At 34.3% G+C, this 24396-nt stretch overlaps 3 protein-coding genes across 4 annotated transcripts; 2 read left to right on the top strand and 1 right to left on the bottom strand.

Annotated features, from left to right (window-relative positions):
• Positions 1–660: 660 nt before the first annotated feature.
• Positions 661–4108, bottom strand: LOC105799962 (ERBB-3 BINDING PROTEIN 1). Its single transcript, XM_012630789.2, has 10 exons — positions 3944–4108; positions 3728–3845; positions 3506–3590; positions 3253–3402; positions 3001–3154; positions 1635–1850; positions 1410–1546; positions 1231–1322; positions 959–1138; positions 661–876 (listed from the first exon to the last, which is right to left on the bottom strand). Exons 2-10 carry the CDS (start codon positions 3816–3818, stop codon positions 803–805), a joined length of 1179 nt encoding a protein of 392 aa, XP_012486243.1. The 5' UTR covers positions 3819–3845; positions 3944–4108; the 3' UTR covers positions 661–802.
• A 5404-nt stretch (positions 4109–9512) lies between these two features.
• LOC105799961 (protein SLE1) lies at positions 9513–10281 on the top strand. Its single transcript, XM_012630788.2, has 2 exons — positions 9513–9724; positions 9836–10281. The coding sequence occupies exons 1-2, from the start codon at positions 9610–9612 to the stop codon at positions 10051–10053; spliced, it is 333 nt and encodes a 110-aa protein (XP_012486242.1). The 5' UTR covers positions 9513–9609; the 3' UTR covers positions 10054–10281.
• Positions 10282–17283: 7002 nt separating this feature from the next.
• On the top strand, positions 17284–24289 carry LOC105799960 (AMP deaminase). Of its 2 annotated transcripts, none has more exons than XM_012630786.2 (20): positions 17284–17820; positions 18482–18663; positions 18773–18959; positions 19403–19581; positions 19681–19732; positions 19821–19948; positions 20041–20220; positions 20536–20603; positions 20696–20838; positions 21149–21210; positions 21524–21637; positions 21840–21980; positions 22095–22247; positions 22526–22579; positions 22657–22767; positions 22855–23028; positions 23107–23187; positions 23468–23566; positions 23668–23791; positions 23899–24289. In XM_012630786.2, the coding sequence occupies exons 1-19, from the start codon at positions 17475–17477 to the stop codon at positions 23734–23736; spliced, it is 2523 nt and encodes an 840-aa protein (XP_012486240.1). In that variant the 5' UTR covers positions 17284–17474; the 3' UTR covers positions 23737–23791; positions 23899–24289. The 2 variants fall into 2 exon arrangements, with proteins under 2 accessions (XP_012486240.1, XP_012486239.1); XM_012630785.2 differs by having other exon boundaries at positions 17285–17820; positions 23896–24289.
• Positions 24290–24396: the final 107 nt, after the last annotated feature.

The following is a 24396-nucleotide window of genomic DNA, read 5'->3' as shown; positions in this document are numbered from 1 at the left end:
AAATGTAATTTAAAATGATATAAATTCTAATTCAATATTATTGGTTAATTTTATCTTAAATTTAATTTTAAATTCAATTCAATGATATATTGTCAATATTACTTTTAATGATACTGGACCAATATTACTTCTAATTTTAGGTAAATTAAGAAAAAAATTATCACATTATTTTTCTTGTCACTTATGCTTGAACAACACGTGGGTAGCCTTGTATGAAATGGTAACGTTATAATAATTTTAAATTAAATTATAATTATTTTTAAAGTTAATTTAATAATTCAAATTTATACTTTTTATATATTATATAATTTTTATTACTACATTAATATAATAATGTGCCAAGTAATCCAAATAAATTTCATCACTAATAAACTAAATTTCATACATTGAAAAATTAATTATTATATAACAATCCCTGCACTAAAAATACTTTTAAAAATGGATTCCACAAATTGATGATATAATTATCATACTTTAAATATTATAAAGTCTATCTCCAAGTTACGCGAGGCCATATTAAAATATTTTCAAACCGAACTAGGTTTTAAAAAGTCACATATAAATCAAACTTTATTTATGGCGACGATAACAATAACATTTCATCTTCAACTCAGGAAACCTAATTAAAACCCATAGATATGATATAATTAGACGAAGACATTCGAGTAAAAGCCCAATTCAATTAGGAAAAGGATCAATATCTGATGCACTAACATTTGACAAACAGATACAAAGTGAACAAAGTACCAAAATTGAAATTTAAAAAGAAAAAAGGTCGAGTAGAAGAATAGGAGTTTGTTTCTTAAGATGCAGCGGCATCAGTTTTTGATGCATCCATAGGCTCTGCATCAGCTTTATCATCCTCATTCTTCTTACCTGCAACACATGAACCACCTTGGGTTTACTGCATACCCCCAACAAAGAACATGTTTATCCTCTTATGATATTTACAACATACCTTTCTTCTTCTTCCCACCACCTTTTTTCTTCGTCTTCGTTCCCAAAGCTAACCATCCCTTGATTTCAGGATCATCTATTGTCTTGGTTGGCTGCAGCTTCTGCAGCGGATGCAGTGTGATCCGGTCTGATCCATTAGGCATTAGCAACACCGTGAATTTTATATGAGCAACATAATCACCTGCAGAATTACAGTCCAGATTGTGTAAGCTCATAGTGACAACATTCTATCTCCTATCACTATTAAACTAGATTTCAGCCTTCATTTCTTACCAGGCTTCTCATGAAGAACGGGATATGGCTGCAACAGATCATGATTCACACATTCGACTAAACCTAGACGAGCTCGTTTCTCTTCCAGAGCCCTTAGATAGAAAATCCACATGAAGCATTAAACAGCAGAAGTAACCACCAACATATATTCATAACAAATTCTTTTAACAATCACAGACCTGGCAGTGAATGGGAGAATGGGAAATTTCTGATTTATTTCACTGAAAATAAATCTAGAGGTCTTCATCTTTAAATGATAATTCTTGTCAACTGCTCTCTTATAAATAGTGGTTTGCTTCTCATCCAATAGTTTTGGCTGCAATTTCAGCACATGGGAGTTTTAAGGACAAGATTAATTGACAAATGCGGACGGGAGAGATTAAAAAACAAGAAGAAAAATTTACCTTGCCTTCACCAGTTGAAGCAACTATATCTACTGCATAAACTTCATTCTCCTCAAACTCCGCATCATCAACTCTCGTATCCGGGTTGGAGACACTGAGTATGACTTTGTTTCCATCTATCACAAACTGCTTCAGTTGATGGCTAAGAACACCTTCAACAATTTTGCAGTCATAAGCTGCAGCTACCTTCTGAATTGCATCTGTTACATCTTTATTCTGCCATTAAAATCATAATTACAGACATTAAGTAAAATGGAGAATATCAAGTAAAGAAGTGTGAATGAGTTCTAAACAATATAAATTACAAAGGAAATTAGTAATTAATAATGCATTTATCTAAAAACCAGTCTACAATAGTCCATTCAAAAGAAGGAACATTAAAGATATTTCCCTATCAGAGTAACTATGACAAAAGCCTCACTTGGATGTTGGTCCATAGCTGTTGAACACTATTCATCACATAGGGAAAATAGGATCTGAGGAGATCTTGAAAACCAACCTATGTTAGATAATTTTAGACGAATGAAAAAGAAAACTGTTGACCTCTTGTGATTTGTCTTCCCACTGCAGCAGGAAGATTGGATGGTTCACATGGAGGGTAGAGAGTGAGGCACAAAAGGAACAGTCCCACATGAATCTCTAGCAGTGTAACTATGACTAAAAGATGCTACATTGGAACAAAATCCATAGCAGAGATTATCTTCATCATGTAGAGATCATGAGAAAAGAGTTACCAATAGTCCAAAACCAGTCGCAACCAAAAAAGAAAAGATTTGAAACAAATATAAATTAAGTACGAAAGTATTTACTCAATGATATCTCTCAACAGTTTAATAAAAACAGCCATGAGGGTAACACCCACTTTATATTAGTGATAAAGAAAAGGTTGGCCATCTAGGGCAATCAGCATAAACAAATAAAAGATGAACTACCCTAAGGCAGCCTAACATGACCAAACATAATATTGGCAACAGGGAAAAGTGGTGACCGACAAAAGATTGATCACCTCAGCAAAGTTGCCTAGCCTTCAAATTTTTATCCTACATCTCTCAATCACTTACATTAATTAAATCAAAAGCCATAGTGAATTAAGAGATCAATGCCCCTATCAGAGCAACTATGACAAAAAGCTTCATTTGAATGTAAATCCATAGCCAATAAAATATATTCATCATTTAGGGGATCAAATTCAAAAATCAAGAGTCGAAAATCAAAACAGTCTTCACATGTTTCAAAAACCAATCACAAATACAACCGAAATTCAGAAGTTTGGCTGAAGAATTATAAGATGGAAAAAAACACAATAGCTAAAGAAAACACAAAAGAATAATATACAATGTCGCAACAAAAAATGCAACACAATTACCTTCTTCCCAGGCCTAACAAGCCTCAATGCAACTTCTGCGGCGGTATTTGCAGCAGCAATAACATCAGCCTTCCTGTCATTGACTAGTCCTTCCTGGACAACATGGGTGTGCGCAACTACAGCAATAAACCCATCAATGTGGCAACCCATGTCACTGCATAAAGGGGGGAAAAGCATTAAACCCCAATAAAATATTCAAAAATGTTACATTAGGAAAGGGGGGAGGGAACAGAAATAGTATGTGAAGCTTACATCTTCACCATATCACCTTCTTGCAGCTCGGAGGTGTCACTAGCAAGTGGAGAGAAATGACAAACAGTGTTGTTAACAGAAAGACAAGTGGGGAAGGCAACACCCCTCTCAATCTTCCTCTTAGCATTCTTATACATATTGCCTGTTTGCCTTCACATTTCATAAACAGAGAACAATAATTCATAAATTACTAATTTCACCATCAATTCTAAAACGTATGAAAACACTAAACCATCAGTAACTAGACACTTACTCTCTGATAAATGCATCACCCTTCTCGCAAATGTCAACAATCTTAGTTTTTGGTTTGCATTCTTTTACAACTAACTGCAAAGCCTCTGCATATTTCCAAACACTATCAAACATAAAAACAAAATAGAAAAAAAAAAGGCCAAAGAAGATACAATTAAATTCAAAAAATCAAAACCCGTTTCCAAATAAACTAAAAGTGAGAAAAAGAAGAGATGAAATTAACTGTTAACGATCTCAGCAGCACTCTTGTATTTAGTAACAACTTCAGGGGAGGTGAGATCCAACTCCTTCTCCTCTCGCTCGTCGTCCGACATCGTTTTCGACGCTTATAAACAAATAATCTGTTTAATTACAGGAAGAAAAAAAGAGGGAGAAAATCAATATAAAAAAGCAATAGTAATAATGGAGATAAGCAAGAGATTGGATTGTAGTAGCTTACTGGTTGAAATTGGCGGCAGTGAGTGAAAGAGCTAGGGTTTTGGAGAGGTGATTACTGTGAGTACAGAAGAAATGAAATCAGGGAAGGGTGGCTAGGGTTGCGGTCCTTACGCTAACGGCAGCGTTTGCTTATATATTAGTTTCGTCTTTATATTACAATCACCACTGGGCCATCGGCCCGGCAGGGTGTTGTATGTTTTGTGGTAAAAAATCGTGGCAACTGTCTAAATACTCTTAATTATGTATTTCAGTCACTTTGGCCCTCCTATTTTCAAACAAAAATAAAAACGAACACGTAGCCAAGGATGCGGCAAGGTAATCATTACCGTGAATGTTCTGTTTTTCTATGCAAATTCATCCCTTACGTATTTTTTCTTTGGCATAATATAATAAAAAGTTATTATAAAATAATTTAATAATTAAATGAGTATTTAACTGAAAATACATTATTTCTTAATTGAAAATAAGTAATCAGTTAAGCTTTCTAAAATTAACATTTATGTAAATCCCTAATGATCATTATGTTCATCACATGACACGTTAAGATTATATCACGTGGAGATAAAATACCAATGTAAGAGAAGTAAGTGATCTTATGTAAGAGTAAGGATATTAATATGAGTTAGCATCCTCTTAATATCATTGACCGATATGCCACCCACTAGAGGTACTCATGGGTCGGGCGGTTCAGCCCGGCCCGATGGTCCGCCCGAAATATAGGAGGATTTGGATAAAAATATAGGCCCGAAATATGGGATTGGGTAAAAAAAAGAGGCCCGTTTAGAAAATGGGTCGGGCCTCGTGCATCACTTTTTTGGCTGCCCGATATAATAAATATATTTATTTTTTTAATTTTAAAATATTTTTTACATACTTTTTTTATTTTTTTATTTTAAAATATTTTTAAATACTTTTTTTAATTTTTTTAATTTTAAAATATTTTTAAAATACTTTTTTAATTTTAAAATACTTTTTTAATTTTTTAAAATTTTTAAAATAAAATGGGCTGCCCTGCCCAAGCTTATGATTTTTTCATGGGCTGGGCAAAATCTTAGGCCCATATTTCGGGCCGGGTCGAAATTTTTTATGGGCTCAGCCCGGCCCATGAGCACCTCTACCACCCACCTAGCAAAAAAATAAAAAATCGAAAATTTTCAATTTGATCTCAAAGAGTTTTTAACCTAATTATTGTTAATATACCGTGTGACGCATTCCGTTCACTTTTTCTCTTTGTACTTACGTGGAAGAATTTAGGATTGCGATCACCTTTAAAATTCTAAATTAGTTAAGATTTTTTTTTACATACAGTGAATTTGCTCCTCTTGCTCCACACTCTTTAATTCCTCCCTCAATCTCTCCCCCTCATTGCAACTATTAATTAATGCAGTTTCAAAACTACCTTTTGCGGTACCACTGAAAATCAAGTTGTTATAAAAAGATTTTATAAATTATCCAAAACTTTCATAACACTTCTTATAAATAATACCAAACATTTTAATATCATTCCATCAGCCACTAACACCATATAACTAATTATGTTTTAATTACCTTAATCACCATCATCCACTAACACTCATTCCAAAACAGTTAAATTGTCATTTTGGATATTTGGTTAATAGTAATTTAAGTCATTAAGCCTTTGGCCAGATAAAAATTTATAGTGATAAACTTTTACAATTTAGTCATTGTACCTTAACTTAGCAATTAATAGGCAATTCTATCTAATTACTTTAGCATTCTATATTTTTTAGGATGTTCTTGCATGGCCAGGTGTTTCGTGTGGTAGACGCGAAAACTCTAAACCACTCTCGGTCGATAGGTCAATGTTGGTTATGTAGGGCGGAAGCTGATATGTCTTGTCTCGCGGATCTGGATTTGGAGCATTGTCTGAGCTATCATCATCAGACTCACAAGGATCTGGCTCTATTGGAACAGGCTCCAGTTCGAAAAACAATGCCACATTCGAACCATCAGGTTCGCACTACCGAATTGGCTCAGGGTTTGACTCCTCCACGTCAATTGCATCCGTTGTCTCTTATTCCTCACCTGCATCTTCTTCCCCAACCGCATCTTATTCATTATGTATATCCTCTTCCTGGATCGCATCTTCTTTCTCATCTATGCATTCATTGTCCCCTTTAATCAAGGAGTTTGATGTATACCCTCATCGGTCTTCATTGAAAGAAGTAAGTCATCTGTTCTTCTGTAACCCATGTGTCTTCCAAATTTTGTATCGGTTTGGTGTCCGGTGTACGTCAATGAACCCCCAGTATAAGTTTTTTTTACCCATGACATCGAGCCCGCACTGAAGTTGAAATCGAACGTACTAATTAAATGTCAAGCTTAAATGTCGAGATTAGGGTTATGCTCATACCCCCGCTGGTACTGCCTCTCGAAGTTTAGATCCGTCCCGAAGACTGACGAGTGTCTACCCATAAATGTTTTAGGGACATCATAGTAGGAGCTTTGTAACAAGCCAGTAAACCCATTGCACAACTATGTAGTAAGACTTTTTGCTTCAGCTCTGGTTCCAACATTAGTAGCAATGGTGGCCAAAGATGGGCCAGATCCATCAGCCTCGAAAAACTCGATGTATAACTACATCATAGCATTTCCGCTTGAGACGTGTGATGATATGACCATCTCGAGCTAGAGCTTCCCATTCACATCAAAATAGGTCATACCTATAGGGGTTAATGGAAGCAAGATATCTACATCGCAACCTCGAAATTCTTCCCTAGGTTAATCCTCAAACTTTTCTCCTGGTTCTAGTCTGTAGCTCACGTAATTGAATGGTACGATTGAACATAAATTCCACGGACTATGCTCCTACAAATACCACCCCGACCGCTATATTACAGATTTGACCATCGTAGTAAATAACAAATTTTACTTGTCAATTCATTTCAATATCGGTCACGAATTGGATTAATAATACCAAAAAAATAAGTAGAGGGTTGTCAAGAAAAGTACACACATCTCTCGCAACTTAAAAATTCAAATTTTTTGTATTAATTTGTTGCGTGTCTAAGTTATGCAAATTACGTCCCTTTAACAGGAAACTAAGCCAACGAGAGAGGAAATACGTGCTTCAAAATCCGTTTATGAATACACATATTTGTCAAACAATGATGATGAAATGCAAAGTATTATTCGGAAACGCGTTTCTGAAGTTATATAATTTCATCAAAACAATGTTCCCAATAGTATTCGGCGCCTCAAAATATGCATCAATTATTCAAAATTATTCTCTGAAACAACTTCTTTTAACGTACTTTTGAAGAAAAAGGTTAGAGAAAGCACGCCCAGTTGGTCCAATTTTTTAGCCATTTTTAAGCACATTTTCAATATATTCTTAGAATACGCTAGTCCTGCAGTGCGTTTTCGACCACGGTAAATTTCTACATTACAATTCAGCCCTTCCTCCACGCCTATAAAAGGGGTATTTCACTCATTGTTTCATCGTCCCTCAAACATCTTCTCCCACAGCCTCTCCATCCCACTTCTATAAAACACTTATGGTGTTAAAAATTGTTGTCGCTAAATTTTTTTTGTTGATGTTCAAGGTATTATTGAATCGTTGGTGATGCGATATCGCTTCGAGCTGGACACATTTCAGATATCATGTTGAGATGAGACCATTACCTCCGAAACCTATCCTGGGGAAGTCGAGTTTCGAGGTGATTTTGTTTTGTACGATCGCAAGTGGCAGTATACGTGAAGGTTTCAATCAACGACCATTATGTGGTGTGGTCATGGATCGAGGCATAATAGGGGAGCTAGTTGACAGTTGTTATGCGACCACAAGCTCAAACTTTTCAGATACCTGAAAATGTTGCCTTATAAATAACATATAAAAGTTTGAGGGAATAATCATAGGGAAAAACTATGGGTCTTTTCACTATAGTCGGCGTAATTTTTTTCTCAATTTTTAGGCAGTCGATACCTTTAACCTTCCTTTTTATTCAAAAGTCACCACCGTCGTGGATGTAGGAAAACTCTCAGGTAGGGAGCAGCTATTTCGGTGGAGTAAAGGTGATGCTTCTTTTGGACTGGCAGTGGTTGTCGTTATTAAACAACACATTAATAACTACAACCGCTACCATTGACCCAAGTTTGACCCTTACTTCTTTTGAAACATCTGCTCTCCCCCTAAGAGTCCTATTGTGTCCACCTCGGTGTCAACATTCGGATAAGAATGAAAGGTTAAAGATATCGGGTGCGTGGAAATAGAAAAAAATACACTGATTACATTGGAAATCTCTCCGTTTTTCCTTATAATTATGACATCAATCTTATGTATGGTATATATAAGGCATCATTTGTGGGGTATTCAAAAAGCTTGAACTCGTGACCGCATAACGACCTTCAACTGGCCTCCAGTTATGCTCAAACCTGTGACCGCATGACGACCGCCGACTGAGACCTCCACTTAGACTTCGACTCTTGATCTTATCAAGCACAATCACCTCGAAACTAGATCTCCCCAAAATGGGTTTTAGAGGTGATGGTCCTATCCCACCATGACATAGGAAATGTATGTGTTATGATGCGCGTTATTACATCCCCGAATCCTCAAAACTACCTTTAAAATTCTCCAGTTTCAATCAAAAACCCTAAACTCTATTAAAAAACCCCAAAACCCTAAACCTAAAAATATTAAAAATCCTAACCCTGAGAGAGAAACAAAAAGTGCGTCCAATCTCTCTCCAAAAACGACATATTTCTCTAAATAAAAAAATGGCTTATAAGCCTAATTAAAAAAACCCTAGCATATATGGCTAATTTAGCTTATAATTTGTTGTTCATTTTTAAATATATAAAATATAAATTTTAAATATTTTAAGTTAATTATTTATAAAATTTAATTTAAATAAATAAATTATGTTTTAAATATTAAAATATAATCAACAAAAATTAAATATTTAATAATATATATTTAAAATAAAATTCAATAGAAATGTAATTGCATACTTAATATAAATATTATATAAAATACTTTATAAAGGTTAAAATTATCTCTTGTTTTTAAGAGCCTTTTTTCTTTAGAAAAGATTGTTTTTACTTTTATGTTCATAAGCACTTCTAATTCTAAAAGTTATCTGTTTAGTATTATTTGTTGCTCCAAAAAAATTTTTGATACCAAAAAACAAAAATCGGTCAAGAAGGGTTGACAATGTGTACAAAGACCAAAGAGGCTCATATAACGGGCCCATTTTCCGGCCTACGGATCTGTATTCGATGCTGTCCGATCTAGCTATTCTTCCGGAGGGCTTTTAGCCATAAGGTCCGTAACCTTCAAATGGTCTGAGAAACCAAATAAATTATTTACTAGTCAGTAATAGTACTAGCTAGTTAACTCTGCTAGCATTGGACTCGTGTCAACCGACTTTGAATCCAAATTACATTTTTGAAGGACTAAGCACCTGCGTGTCGTTGCCATATGGCTTCATTGCTCCTCCTTCGCCGCGTTTATTCGATTACGTGTCCTGCCTTCCTTGATCGGCGCCCTCGCTCATCCTTCATACCTTGCCTTTATATAAAGCACCAACTCTACGTTTTGTATGCACAGTTACGTGAATTCACCTGTTGTAAGCTTGTCTCAGTAGTTTCCAAGTTCTTTTTACGAAAGAAGCAAAAGTAACCCCGAGAAGAGTGAAAGTGGCCATGGCATCGCAACAGGAAAGACAGGAACTTGACGCCAGGGCAAGGCAGGGAGAGACGGTTATTCCCGGTGGAACTGGTGGGAAGAGTCTCGAAGCTCAAGAGCACCTTGCAGAAGGTGACCCGCACCACCTGATGTCTAATTTGTTGTTTTGTATTCATTATTCAATGCCTGCATTTATATGATACTGACCTATTAGTTTGGCGCTTTGATCAAATGGTGTTTTAGGGAGGAGCCGTGGAGGTCAGACAAGGAAGGAGCAACTGGGGAGAGAAGGGTACCAGGAGCTGGGAAGCAAAGGAGGTCAGACAAGAAAGGAGCAGATAGGGAGTGAGGGGTACCAGGAAATGGGGCGAAAAGGTGGACTGAGTACCATGGACAAGTCGGGAGGAGAGCGTGCAGCTGAGGAAGGAATCGACATTGACGAGTCCAAATACAGAACTTGATGCAATAACCCCTTAAGTGCCTGCTGGCACTGTGTTTTGCTTAAGTCGAGAGTCTTGGAGTTTTGTGCAACTCTAGGTTGATCGTATCTTTTTTTGTAACCCCCCCTCCATGTTTAGGTAGTTACTAATGATGGAGTGGCATGGCATATGAGAGGTTTTCAGTTTGCAAGGTGCCTCTCTTCTTTCTGTATGCTTTTTGACTATGGAATGAAATGTGTTTTTGGTTGATATGTTATTGGAATGCCCGGAGCATAAACTAATCCTGAATGTGAGGCAAGATTCTAAAATGCATCCTCATCAACGAGGTGGGACATATAGGGTCGATATTTGACTTAATAGTGTTACATGAGCAACCCTTTTGGAACATATTAATAACAACACACAACTAAAGCTGGCCTGTCACTGTTCTTTTTCAACCTCGTGGGGTTTTCATGGTTATAATAGCAGTTTATTTGCGGGATTTTCAAGAAGGATGACTATGGGAGTTGTTTGCGTCCATTTCAATAGGAAAAACATACTTGTGATGTCTATGATTAATAGCCTTATTGAAAAGTAAATAAGAACAAAATTCGTCTGCCCCCATCGTGTACCCCTTTGTGTGCCTTCAACTGAGATTTTGCCGTTTACTTCTCCATCACCAATGATTAGAGCTATGGCCTCTCTCTGGAAACCCCTCTAGAACCTTCTTCTAGGCACTCCAACGCTTTTGTGTTGTGAAATCTAGCTGTCGGCGCTAATGGTTTCATTTGGGAGGTGGAAGATCCTATAGAGTAAAACATTCTCTATTTTTCACTTCAATTCCTTGGACAAATTGTTGGTGATTTTGATCTATTTTTATTCCTTCAATTCACTCTATTGATGTTGCAATTGAAATCTCACCTATATACTAACTAAGATCCAGAAATAACAAAAGCTTTAGGGAATCAGCCAACCGTATATAAAAAAGGGGTTCAGGTTTTGTTAGGTAAAAGATGGCCGAAATTGATGACAACGAAATCTATTTTAGGGTTAAGTGCTGATATCTTACTTTCAGCTTGCAAACTCATTTTTGAGAAAATCTTAAAGCCTAACTTTCTCAGATTAGCCCCGCCTTTACCAAATTTTGTTCTGAAAAGAAAAAGGGGCAACTTTCTCTAGCCTTCCCTCAATCTTGTTTCGTCCATAGATGCATTAGCAGAAGGATTCAAGAGCTTTAAAAATTAAGCAGATATAGTTAACGACAAAACATAGGTGAGATTAGAGATGGTATGAAAATGTGATTCTATGTTATCTTATTAAATTTTTAATAGGGACATGACAAATTTAACTTTTTTCTCTTGATTTTTATCTTTTTCCCCTTGAAAAAATTCAAATTATCAACTAAAAATAGTAAAAATTAGGAGAAAAAATATAATTTATCATGTTTCTATTGAAAAGAAATAAGTATAACGTGAAATCATAGTTTCATATAATTTCTCTTCTCTAAGTGAACGGTAATTAATTTGCTGAATTTTTATTAGTACACGTGTTACAAAATAAGGGGCACGCAAAGAGTCCGACAATTCTTTTATCACCTTTTACATAAAATGCTTAGAAATAGCTTTTCTAAGCTTGTAGGTTGCTCGGTAAAAAAAAAAAAAGTTTAGTTTAAGAAATTTGGTAATAGTTAGGAATTTTAATAAAATATTATATATTCTGACAAATCAATGCACATATTGGTAAACTCTTAAATAAATATCGATAAATTGATAGATGTATTGGTAAAATTTTAGATATTTAATAAATCCAAAGTGTTAGTTATTTTAGCAAAATGATTTAGATATTTTGATAAATATTGGTGGATCATTATATATTTTGATAAATTCTTACAAAATTTAGTAGATTGTTAAATATATTAAAATTCTTAGAAATATTGATATATCCGTAGAAATATTGGTAATATTTTAATAAAGTCATAAAAATTTTGATAAATTAAGTTTCATAAATATTGGTAAAATGATTGAAATTTAGATATTTTAGTAAATCCTTAGAAATATTTTGGTAAACCCTTATATCTTTTGGTAAATCGTTACATATATTGGTAAGTTGTAAAAAGTTTTGGTAAATCATTAAATATTTTGGTAAATCCTTAGATATACTAGTACATAGTCAGATATATTGGTAAATTAATTCTTAAAAATTTTGATAAATCCTTAGAAATATTAGTAAATTTTTATATATTTTAGTAAAGTCAAAAATTTAGTAATGGTTAAGACTTGCTGTAAGGCTTAAAAATTGAAAATAATGGTAAAATCTCATAAATTTTGGTAAGCTCTAATAAGTATTGGTAAAACTGTAGAAATTTTGATAAATCAAGATTTATTGGTAAATCTTTGAATATTTTGGTAAACCCTTATAAATATTGGTAAATTTTAGAAATTTTAGTAAATCGTTAGATTTGTTTGTGAAATTAGAAATATTGGTAAATCGTTAGTATTATTTGTAAACCCTTAGAAATTTTTGTAATTGTTAACACTTGGTATAATGTTAGAAATTTTGAAAATATTAGTAAAATCTTAGAAATTTTGGTAAATTCTCATAAATATTGGAAAAACAATAGAAATTTTGACAAATCGTTAGATATTTTTATAAATCTTTAGAAATTCGATAAAACGTTAGATATATTGGTAAATCCTTAAAAATATTAGTAAAATGTTAGATATATTGATAAATCCTTAAAAATATTGGTAAATCGTTAAATATTTTAGTAAATTCTTAGAAATTTTGGTTAATCATTTGGTAAATCTTTAGGTAAATCATTAGATATTTTAGTAAATCCTTATAAATATTGGTAAAATCCTTCAAAATTTTGGTAATTGTTAAGGCTTGGTATAGTCTCAGAAAATTTGAAGATATTGGTAAATTCTCATAAATGTAGCTAAATCCTTTGAAATTTTGGTAAAAAGCAATCATTAGAAATATTTGTAAATTGTTAGATATATTGGTAAATCTTTAGTTATATTGGTAAACCGTTAGATATTTTAATAAATCTTTAGAAATTTTAGTAAACCGTTAGACTTATTGGTAAGTTCTTAGAAGTATGGACATATTATTAAAAGCATTGGATGCGATAAGCACATTACATTTCCTTTGTATAGTTTAAACCACTTGAACCTAGTGTTGCTCAGATTCTGGGTATTGTTCTATGGCACATTCTTATTCTTCTTCTTTTTATTTCAATCACCAAAATTCACGCTGATGAAAATATGTTGTTGTACTAAAATAGAATGTAATTCCTTAATCCACCAAACGCCAACTCATGTCTTTTGCATCTACTCACGTGCCTTTTTCGACATGACACAAACCCAAGACAATGTTGGAATTTTGTTTCCACGATTCATCAGTTTTGATATGACTTCAGAGGAGATTATATAGAGGTGTGAGATGCATAAAAGTTCTTAAGTTTTTCCAAACATATATTCCTACTTGCTATGCACACTCCGTATATCCAACAAAAAATACCTCTTGCTAAGTTAGTCTTGGTGTAAATGTATATATAATGTCAATTTTAATCTTTCATAACAATTAATTAATTTTAAGCCTGGAATTTTGCATTTCTAGATTTTTCAAAAAAAAAATTGCTACTTCTATTTAAATTTTTAAAAACCTTTATTTAAAAAATATTGGCTTTTTTAAATTTAATAATTCCACAAAACGAGTATCATGAAACTACCACTTGGAGCTAGGAGAAATGTAATTAGTAAGTCGATTTCTTTTGTTAATTATCCCATACAGCATCCTAATCCTCTCCCTTTCTTATCTATATATATACACATTGTCTAGCCGATTAGGATGCCTATGCTGTAATGATTCGGTTTTTAGTGGTATCGAAAATTATGATTTCGGGATCTTATTTTTGTAAACTAAGTCCGTAAATATCAAATAAGGATATTTACGGAGTTAATATGTTGATGAATTGATATTTGGTTGGACAATTTAGCCGAAATTATAATTAATTAAGGCCTAAAGACTAAATTGTAAAGTTCAATCACTATAGATTTTTAATTAACTAAAAGCTTGGGGATTTAAATTGCAATTAGCTAAAGGTCAATATAGTAAATAAACCATTTTTAGTTATCTGACAGCGGATGATGATGGAAACTCCACTATGTTGGATTAAAATGTTAATTATATTAAGTAAATCATAATTAAATTAGTTAAACAAGGTTAATGAACATTTAATTAAAGTATAAATAGGAAAAGTTAGTGGAAATCTACCATCTTCTTCCCATTTACGACCGTCCACCATAGAAATAGCTTGAAGAAAACTTTCAAACCCTTGGCTATTCGGCTATTCAATTAGGTGATAAATTCAAGTATTTTTCTTGTAATTTTTATAAATTTGAGGTTATGGGAGTTTGATTTAGTTAGCCCATGTATCAATTTGTGAAATTGCTAAAGTTTTAGAAAGTTACCATTGTTGATTTATTAAAAAAATAGGTGTGAAATTGATAGAAATTAAATTTAGTTTATGAAGTGACTAAATTTTAAAGCTTAATTGTTGATTTCGCACATTAGAAATCAAATTGAATTAAAATGTAAAATTTCAGTAGGAATAGAAAGAAGGAGCTTCTTAATGAGTATGTGTGAAATTAGATTTTAATCCGATGTTCTAGATTGAAAGTTATGATATCTCGAATTTAGGGACTAAATTGAATAAATTACAAAATATGTTTAGTTTTGTAATTGGATGGAATTTGATACTGCGCTATTATTGAAGTATTATTCGTAACTAAAGACGATGTCAAGCCACTGAGAGAGAAAAGAAAAGCGAGAGCCAATGACGAGTGACACGAACTTTCGATTTGTATTATTATGAATTGGAACCAATTTAATTATTGCATATTTATAAAATTTTGCATTATACAGTGTTGCATGAAAATGAAACCAAAAGGCAACACGAGGGAGAATCAAAAGTCCATGAGAATGAAACCCATTACAAAATTGGGAGTTTTACACAAAAACAACATATGAGAAAATCGAAGCTTAAGAAGTTGAAAAAGTAATTGCATTGTTCTAGGTGACGATGTTTTCGTTGGAGTTGAATGCTATTTGTCACTATTTACAAGATGTACAACATGAAAGAAGGTTAGAGTAAAATACAAAAACAACATATGAGAAAATCAGAGCTTAAGAAGTTGAAAAAGTAATTACATTGTTCTAGGCCACGATGTTTTCGTTGGAGTAGAATGTTATCTGTCACTATTTACAAGATTTGTTCGTTGAAGTGGAAAACTATCTTCCTTATATAAATTAAACTATCAATTCCTTTTTCATGCTTCATTAAGTTTACAATGGACCAAAAATTCTCAAAATGAGTTGAAATTAATACTAATATATAATTAACTTAGAAAATAAATTAAATATAAAAAATCATAAAATTACAAAATAAACTAAAATCCTATTTTTTTACTAAAATATAAGAAAAATAACTTTAAGATATTAGAGTTATTAGGAAATAAAAAAATTGGGATAAAATGTGTTTAGAAATCTTAAAGAAACTGGAAAAATAACATGAATGGTGGTGAAGCTTCGAAAATTTGAAATTAGTCGTGTTGAAAAAACTTATAGAAACCTAAAATTAATATGGGAGAAGGCCAAGCCGAAGTCCCTCCCCGGTAAAAAAAAGCACGAGCTTGACGTTTTGAGGATGTTGGCAATGGCTTTTTTTTTTGGTTATTATAGACAATGCTTTTGTACTTTTGGTGATAAATCGAGTTGAGAGATAAGCTTATAGGAAGATAAAGACTTTGTAATAGAGAAAACAAGAGCTCAAAATCACGAAAAATGGAAATATATATATAAATGAAGAAAAAGCTCCTTAAAAGAACAATATTCAGGGTGAAAAAATTTGATTCGATTTAAAAAATAAAATAAAATTTGAATTTCAAATTAATTGAATTGAATTTTGAATTCAAATAACTCAAATAATTGAATGAACTAAATATTAACTCATTTTAAAAATTTTTATTTCTGTTAAACCCTAATTTTTTTCAATTTATATCTACTATTTATATTATTGAATTAAATTTCACATTTTGTACTATTTATATTATTAAATTGTTTAATCATGTTGAATCTTTATCAATATTTGTTAAAATTAAATTATTGATGATCCCATAAAATATTATTGTTAAAATTGTTTGTTGATATCAATTACAATAACATGGCAACGCCCAATTAGAGGTGCTCATGGGCCGGGCCGGGCTGAGCCCATAAAAAATTTCGGTCCGGGTCCTAGGCCCGGGCCCGAAATATGGGCCTAAGATTTTACCCAGGCCCGGCCCGGGAAAAAATCATAAGCAGGGCTGGCCCATTTTATTTTAAAATTTTAAAAATTAAAAAAGTATTTTAAAAATATTTTAAAATTAAAAAATTAAAAAGTATTTTAAAAATATTTTAAAATTAAAAAAATTCAAAAAGTATGTAAAAAATATTTTAAAATTTTAAAAAATAAATATATTTATTATATCGGGCCGGGCCTGGGCAAAAAAAGTGGTGCCAGAGGCCCAGCCCGTTTTCTAAACGGGCCTCCTTTTTTTACCCAAGCCCATATTTCGGGCCTATATTTTTACCCAAACCGTCCCATATTTCGGGCTAGCCGTCGGGCCGGGCCGGGCCGCCCCGGCCCATGAGCACCTCTACGCCCGATCAACAAATGCGATTAGCGCAACTTGAGGCGATGAACACCTTTAACCATCAGACCATCATATGATATTCTTATTTTATATAATGTTAATCGTTATTAACAGCCAACATAATATTGTTGCACAACACTTTTTACTTCCTCCCTCTTAATTTCTCTAATTTTCTTTCAATCCTAATTCCTACAAAGCAATTAGATTTGCATGCAATAGAATGAGCAGCGGAGATTCTATACAACATAAGAACAACGTTTCTTTTACATACTTATTTTTTAAAACTCTACTACCAATGCATTTTAACTAAGATATCAATGCATGCTAATTACGACACTAATTCAACTTAAAAACCTTTAACTTGCTTATTAAATTAAATTAAACTTGCTTTCGCATTAGATTGACAATAATCATACTTTAACATTAAAAATTAATTAGCAATACAATAAGTTTAGGTCAGAAAAGAGGGAGAAAAGAAGAGAATGCGAATCTGTCCTTATTGGCCTATTAGGTTGGTGCTCTTTTGTTTCTTTTTAAATTTCTATTTTTGCCCTATAAATAGTGGATTAAGCCTATCTTGTGTTGTCTCCCGTGAAACAGAGCTTCTCTCTCTGTTCTCTTCATTCGCCCAAGAGTGTTGAGAGTTTCACTAGGGCTTTTTGGGTTTTTTTTTTTCATTTTTCCTTCTTGCTTTCTATCTTTTTTTTGGCTGTAGATTTGGAAAGTTTGGAACGAAAAGAAAAAAAGAGTTTTAGAGAGTTCTAAATGGACACGTACACTGTCCATCTTGCGATGGCGGCTCTGGTTGGAGCTTCGCTGGTGGCCGTGTCCGCGTATTACATGCACAGGAAAACCCTAAATCAGTTGCTGGAGTTCGCCAAAACGGTGGAGAGGGAGGATATCTCGGAGGGAGAGTCGCCGCTGCCCTCCAAGAAAAGGCGCGCCCACCACTCTCGCCGGAAGGGCAGCGGATATTACCGCCGTAGCTCCTCTTCTTTGCCGGATGTTTGGATGATGTACGGCGGGATTGATGGAGAAGAGAAACGTAACGGCACTATCCATGTTGACGGGATTCCCCCCGGGTTGCCGAGGCTCCATATGCTGCCGGAAGGTAAATATGGGATTTGAAATCCAGAGATTTGATGAGTTGTTGAATAATAATATGTATAAAGTAAATAGCTTATTACTTTGTTTAATAAAATATTGCACATTACAGAACTAACGCATTGGAAACTTGTTTTCCTTGCATTTTTCTCTGTTATTCTTATTTTATGAAAAGAGACGGAACTTATTATCCGATTAATTGGAAAAACAAATTGCTGATTTTGTAAGCGTGAGTGAAAGAAAAAGGGGAAATCAAGTTACAGCACAAAACGAAGGGAAAAGACGATAACTTGAAGCTTCGAGGCATCAATTAAAGAGTACCTTTTGTACGGAAGTACTTCCGAGGAACATCAGCCTTGCTCTCTAGAGAATTTTACTCGGAAAATTTCTGAAGCCGGAACCTGACAAACACTGCAATCAAGATAATTGAAGACCATTATCTCTTGTAGATTATAAAATAAAAACAAATGAAGGTTTTTTTTTTTTGTGCATTTCAGATTGTTGGCTCCGTCTCTTTCAGACTTTAACCCAACTTCCACTCACGAGAAAGATGCAATTTTAGGGCTTGGAAAGAAATTGATCTGTCTTGTTCTTTTTAATCTTTCTTTTTTGTATTTCCCTGTGTCATTGTCTTTTCTGATTAGATGCTGTAATTGTTTTGGCTTCAGGGAAGTCTGGTGGCCATGCAACACCAACTAAGAAATCTGGAAGTGTTATGCGACCTACTTCTCCCAAGTCCCCTGTTGCTAGTGCAAGTGCGTTTGAGAGCATGGAAGGATCAGAGGATGAAGATAATATGACTGACAATTCTAAGATTGACCTTACATATCTTCATACTAATGGAAATGCTGTGAGTAATCTATTTTTCCCCTTTCCTTTCTGAGCTTGCTTCTGCTATACATTTATAGGTTGTTGGAAACTTGATCAATCTTTTGAGTAATAGAAATTCTCTTGGGTAGGGCCCAAATTTGCCGGACCACATTAATGCTAATGGAGAGGCGATTCAGATAGCTGCTTCAAGCATGATTCGATCTCATAGTGTATCAGGTGACCTCCATGGTGTTCCACCTGATCCTATTGCAGCTGATATCCTAAGGAAAGAGCCAGAGCACGAGACCTTTGCACGACTTAATATTTCCCCTACTGGTATTGACTCTCTAATGTATGCTACATTAGGTTTGTATGTAATAGGTCTGCATCATAATTTTTATTATCGCTTCATAAACCACTCTCACCATATCTTGTGTCTTAAAGCTTTAAATTGTGTGCGCATTCAAAGTTTTCACCTTGTTATACATTTAGCAATTTGTTCAATGAAAAATTCTAACATTCAAAATATACCTAAAATACATTCCTGTGCTACATATTAAAACATGCTTATCTTTCTTTTATAAAATATAAGCTACTAAAAGGGTGTTTTTAGTGTGCTTGACAGCAGTCTAAGACGGCAAATGTGTGTATTCCCTTGTTAGAAAAAGTTTACAAGGTCCTATTTTAAAGTTTAAGGTTATGATATTAGATTCTGCAAGCACTAAGCACAATTTCCTTAATATTTTTAAATAAAATTTTCATCTTCTACTTAATATCAGAGGTACCATCACCGGATGAAGTTGATGTCTATGTAGTTCTGCAAGAATGCCTAGAAATGCGGAAAAGATATGTATTCAAGGAGGCAGTTGCTCCTTGGGAGAAAGAAGTTATATCAGACCCAAGCACACCAAAACCTAATCCAGCACCCTTTTTTTATGCTCCTGAGGGAAAATCTGATGTAAGCTTATACTTGCAATCCCAAATTCTGTACCACAAGTTACTTGCACTTACCTCAATTCTTCCTTAGAGTTGTAAAGATGCATGCCCTTTTTTGCAGCATTATTTTGAGATGCAAGATGGAGTAATACATGTTTATGCAAATAAAGATTGTAAGTATTGTGATACCTGATATTAACTTTCCTACTTGTGATCTGTACTACTCTCTTGCTTAAGCATTTTTCATCTGTCTTATTTCAGCAAAAGAAGAGCTCTTTCCTGTAGCCGATGCTACAACCTTTTTCACTGACTTGCATCACATACTTCGAGTTATAGCAGCAGGCAATATCAGAACTTTATGTCATCATCGGCTAAATCTTCTAGAACAAGTAAATGCTTCTCCCTGTTTATGAAGTGTACCCTAATTTTGTAATTTTCTATTTTGATCATTAAAATTCTTTTTCATTTTGATTTCTTTCAGAAATTCAATCTTCATTTGATGCTTAATTCGGATAGAGAATTTCTAGCTCAGAAAAGTGCACCACATAGGGACTTCTATAATGTGAGGAAGGTTGATACTCACGTTCATCACTCAGCATGCATGAACCAGAAACACCTTTTGAGGTTTATAAAGTCCAAGTTGAGGAAGGAACCAGATGAGGTAACTTTCATTTTTGTTGATTTTCTCTGGTGTGCTTTTACAAAAGGTCCTTAAAATTACTAATATCCTCGGTCCTTAGGTGCTATGTAAATGTGTTTGTGTGTATCGTGTCACTCTTCTTGCAAATTGCAACTCTTTTTTATTCTCTCTAATATGGAAATTGCATAAAAGCTAATTTGTTTGGTCAACCAACTATAACTACATAAGTGATGTCGGGATAGTCTCATTGCTTTGTGGAAGAGGTGTGTGAAAGCGTGCATGTGAAGAAGCATTTTTGGCCGAAAATTGAGTTTACCTTTTTCTTTCTTTGTTTAGGTTGTAATATTTCGAGATGGGACGTACCTAACCCTGAAAGAAGTTTTTGAGAGCCTGGATTTAACTGGGTAAGGACTTCCTTTTACCTTTTTTTTTTCTCAAAAGGGGAGGGAGAGATTATGCAACTAAATATAACTTATTTTTGCTTTTGTTTGAGCAGATATGATTTAAATGTGGACCTTCTTGATGTTCATGCAGACAAAAGTACCTTCCATCGTTTTGATAAATTTAACCTCAAGTATAATCCTTGTGGTCAAAGTAGGCTCAGGGAAATTTTCCTCAAGCAGGATAATCTTATCCAAGGTATATCCTTTTTATTTCCTTGATTTTTAGGACACTGGAGTACTATGCGGAATTCTCTATGAAATTGTTTGCTTCTAGCATGTACTGAGGTTCAGATATGGTGCTGAATAAGTCCTTCCAACTTTTATTTCAATGAAACATCAGTGCCTCTTCTTCATGTCCGTGTTATTATACATTATAAGGTGCTTCTGTGGTTCTTTGCTAAAATGATTCCATGTCTGTGTTTTTGATTGGTTTATTGCCATGAAGGAATGTTTTCTTTGTGGTGATTTTCACTGTGAAGTTACAGTCAGGTTTTGTAACTTTGCAGGTCGATTCCTTGGGGAGCTGACAAAGCAGGTGTTTTCTGATCTTGCTGCAAGCAAATACCAGGTACATGCTAATTCTAGTTCGCAAATACATTTTCTCCCTGAGATAAATTCTGGTTTGGCTTTTCAGACTTGGGGATAGCATCCCTCCAGAGCACTTGAGTTTAGTAGTACTATTATAAGGAGAACTGTCCTCCTATAAATTTGCTTAATATGTTTTACTTCTTTCTTTGAGGAACTATATGTATTCAATGAACTGAAGTATTGATGCTAATATCTGCTTTTGATAATATGCTACATGGTTGTCCTCTCACATTGTTCTGCAAATACATGTTCTCTGGATTTTCGTTGTTTTGATGTTCAGTTTTTTGTTGCAGATGGCTGAATACAGAATATCTATATATGGCAGGAAGCAAAGTGAGTGGGATCAACTGGCTAGTTGGATCGTTAACAACGAATTGTACAGTGAAAATGTTGTTTGGTTAATTCAGGTGCTTATATCTCTTTTATATCTCAATGCATAATGACTGGCTTTTTGTGATATATCCTGTGAACCTTTATATATAGGTCTGTTATTGGTCCGTATATGTGGATTAGAACCTTAGTAGAATGTGACACAGGCTCATATAATAAAATTGTGAGACTGTTGAAATAGTTCTTAATCCTTGATTATGTGACTACTTTTTGCTTCAGATCCCTCGACTTTACAATGTATACAAGGAGATGGGGATTGTTACATCATTTCAGAACATTCTTGACAACATCTTTATTCCTCTTTTTGAGGTTACTGTGGATCCTGATTCACATCCTCAGTTGCATGTTTTCTTGAAACAGGTTTAATATCTTTTATTTGATTTTTTGGGGGGCATTGCCATGGTTTTGTTTGGGTTACGTTGTGACTCAGTCTGTGGTGTTTGCCATGACATCTGCTTCTTGTTGACAATTCAGGTTGTAGGGTTGGATTTGGTAGATGATGAAAGCAAACCTGAAAGACGCCCCACAAAACACATGCCAAGACCAGATGAGTGGACTAATGTATTTAATCCTGCATTCTCCTACTATGCATATTACTGCTATGCGAACCTCTACACCTTAAACAAGGTATGCATTATATAAGTTGACACTGTTTCATCTTCACTAGATATGAATACCTTTATCATCTTTATAGTTTCAAATTATCAGTCTCAAATTAAATAAATGTAACTATTGAGAACAGTTACTTTTTTTCTTTGCATTGGCTTTCTAAACTTCTTTCATTACATAAATTGGCCCCTCCGCCAATTATTTTTAGTACTGGCTTTCTTCTTTAAATCAGTACTAGATGCAACCACTATGTCTTTAGTATACGAATACTTACCTTCGTGGCATGATTTATTCAGCTTCGTGAGTCCAAGGGCATGTCAACCATCAAATTCCGACCACATTCTGGGGAGGTACTTATGAAAGTTATATGCAACCTATCATGAATATTTCAATTTTATGTGTGCCCCTCATATTTTTAGTGTTTCAGGCTGGTGATATTGACCATCTTGCGGCAACATTTCTAACTGCTCATAATATTGCACATGGAATCAATTTGAGGAAATCGCCTGTGCTACAGTATCTTTATTATTTGGCACAGGTAAGAGCACATGGAAAGTTGAAAAGTAATTTTAGTTATCAATAAGCACAGCATTTCTAACTGTTGTCATGGCCTATTGGTTATCAGATTGGCTTGGCTATGTCTCCTCTGAGCAACAATTCCTTGTTTTTGGACTATCATCGGAACCCTTTTCCAATGTTTTTCTTGCGGGGTCTGAATGTTTCCCTTTCTACGGATGATCCTCTTCAAATACACTTAACAAAGGAACCTTTGGTGGAAGAGTATAGCATAGCTGCTTCTGTAATCTCTCTCTCAGCAAGAATCTACAATATATACTATTATTTATGGTTCAATTAAATTAAAACCATTGATTTGCAGGTGTGGAAGCTTAGTTCATGTGATCTATGTGAGATTGCCCGTAATTCAGTCTACCAGTCAGGTTTTTCTCATGCTTTGAAGGTAAAATTCTTTCTTATTTAGAATCTTGGTGATGATTAGGAAGGGCAGTGATACACTGCTGCAACCTTTTATAAGACTAGGAATGACTTGTACATAAAGAATTGCCTGTTGTCTTTTCCAAATGGCACCAGTCTAATTGCTTGAAAATTATTTCATGATACTAGTAAATGGTTTGATTAAGGAATTGTTCCTGGTCTACTACTCCCTTCCACTTCGGTAGACCTTTCTTTGAAATGATTTGATGTAATTGAAATTAGTTCTATGAATTTGTCTGTTTCAGTCCCACTGGATTGGAAAGCACTACTACAAGAGAGGGCCTGATGGGAATGATATACACAAGACAAATGTACCTCATATCCGGGTGGAATTTCGTGACACGGTAGGAGCCTAACTGTAATCTGTTAAGCTGACTCTTGAAATAACTTGAATGCAGATGCTAGTGAATATTTAAACATATTCAACATGTTATGCTTTGTGCAGATCTGGAGAGAGGAGATGCAGCTGGTTTACTTGGGCAAGGCTGATATCCGTACAGATGTTGACAAGTAATGTTGAACATACGGCACAAGGATCCTTTCTTGAATGTTACAAGTATATATAGACGGTAGCTATCTGATTCCTTTGCATCTCGTTTGAGTAGTTATTTTCTTTTTTCAAATATAATTGTATAATTTGGATTATATCCTCCATTGCTCTTATTTGTTGCAGTAGGCAAACCTGCCTTCTACCTTCTACCTTCATCCTGCATAAAGGGACCATGAGCCATACGAACTGAGAAATTGCAGGGGACAAGCAACAGTCTGAAGAGGAAGTTAACATGGTTTGAGGCCCACTGGTTAAACCATGTACACGCAGTGGAGATTGTTGAAATGGGAACATCTGCAATGTCTTAGTTCTTAGACTCAGGGCATGGTGTATCCAAAAATGAATCAAATACAGCCTATGACACGAGGAAGCAAATTATAGACTTCCCATAGAGATAATAACCAAAAATAATGTTTCCCGTTACGGTTGCTACAGTGTATGCCATTATCAATAGTGTTGGCAAGAAGTGAATTAATGCCTTCTCGCATAATAAATTTTGACCTACGTTTACCTGGAACATTGCATGCATGCGCAATGGATTAACTTGCTAAGCTTCTTCCATCTCATTCTTCGGCTCTCCCCCCCATCTGCTTCTATTATATATTCAAGTCTATTTAGAAGCAT

This window comes from Gossypium raimondii, chromosome 9 (assembly GCF_025698545.1).
Source record: "Gossypium raimondii isolate GPD5lz chromosome 9, ASM2569854v1, whole genome shotgun sequence".
Taxonomy (NCBI): Eukaryota; Viridiplantae; Streptophyta; class Magnoliopsida; order Malvales; family Malvaceae; genus Gossypium; species Gossypium raimondii.
The sequence above is the reverse complement of the archived record's forward strand: the minus strand, read 5'-3'. Positions and strand labels throughout refer to the sequence as shown.

Excerpts from the sequence above, each read along its gene's own strand:
- LOC105799960 (XM_012630786.2), top strand. The coding sequence starts at position 17,475 with ATGGACACGTACACTGTCCATCTTGCGATGGCGGCTCTGGTTGGAGCT. Across the intron at positions 20,839-21,148 it reads GCAGGATAATCTTATCCAAG|GTCGATTCCTTGGGGAGCTG; the intron begins GTATATCCTTTT and ends GTAACTTTGCAG. Across the intron at positions 22,248-22,525 it reads ACCTCTACACCTTAAACAAG|CTTCGTGAGTCCAAGGGCAT; the intron begins GTATGCATTATA and ends TGATTTATTCAG.
- LOC105799962 (XM_012630789.2), bottom strand. The coding sequence starts at position 3,818 with ATGTCGGACGACGAGCGAGAGGAGAAGGAGTTGGATCTCACCTCCCCT. Across the intron at positions 3,155-3,252 it reads GAAGGTGATATGGTGAAGAT|TGACATGGGTTGCCACATTG; the intron begins GTAAGCTTCACA and ends CCCTTTATGCAG. Across the intron at positions 1,851-3,000 it reads TTGTTAGGCCTGGGAAGAAG|AATAAAGATGTAACAGATGC; the intron begins GTAATTGTGTTG and ends TTTTAATGGCAG.
- LOC105799961 (XM_012630788.2), top strand. The coding sequence starts at position 9,610 with ATGGCATCGCAACAGGAAAGACAGGAACTTGACGCCAGGGCAAGGCAG. Across the intron at positions 9,725-9,835 it reads TCAAGAGCACCTTGCAGAAG|GGAGGAGCCGTGGAGGTCAG; the intron begins GTGACCCGCACC and ends ATGGTGTTTTAG.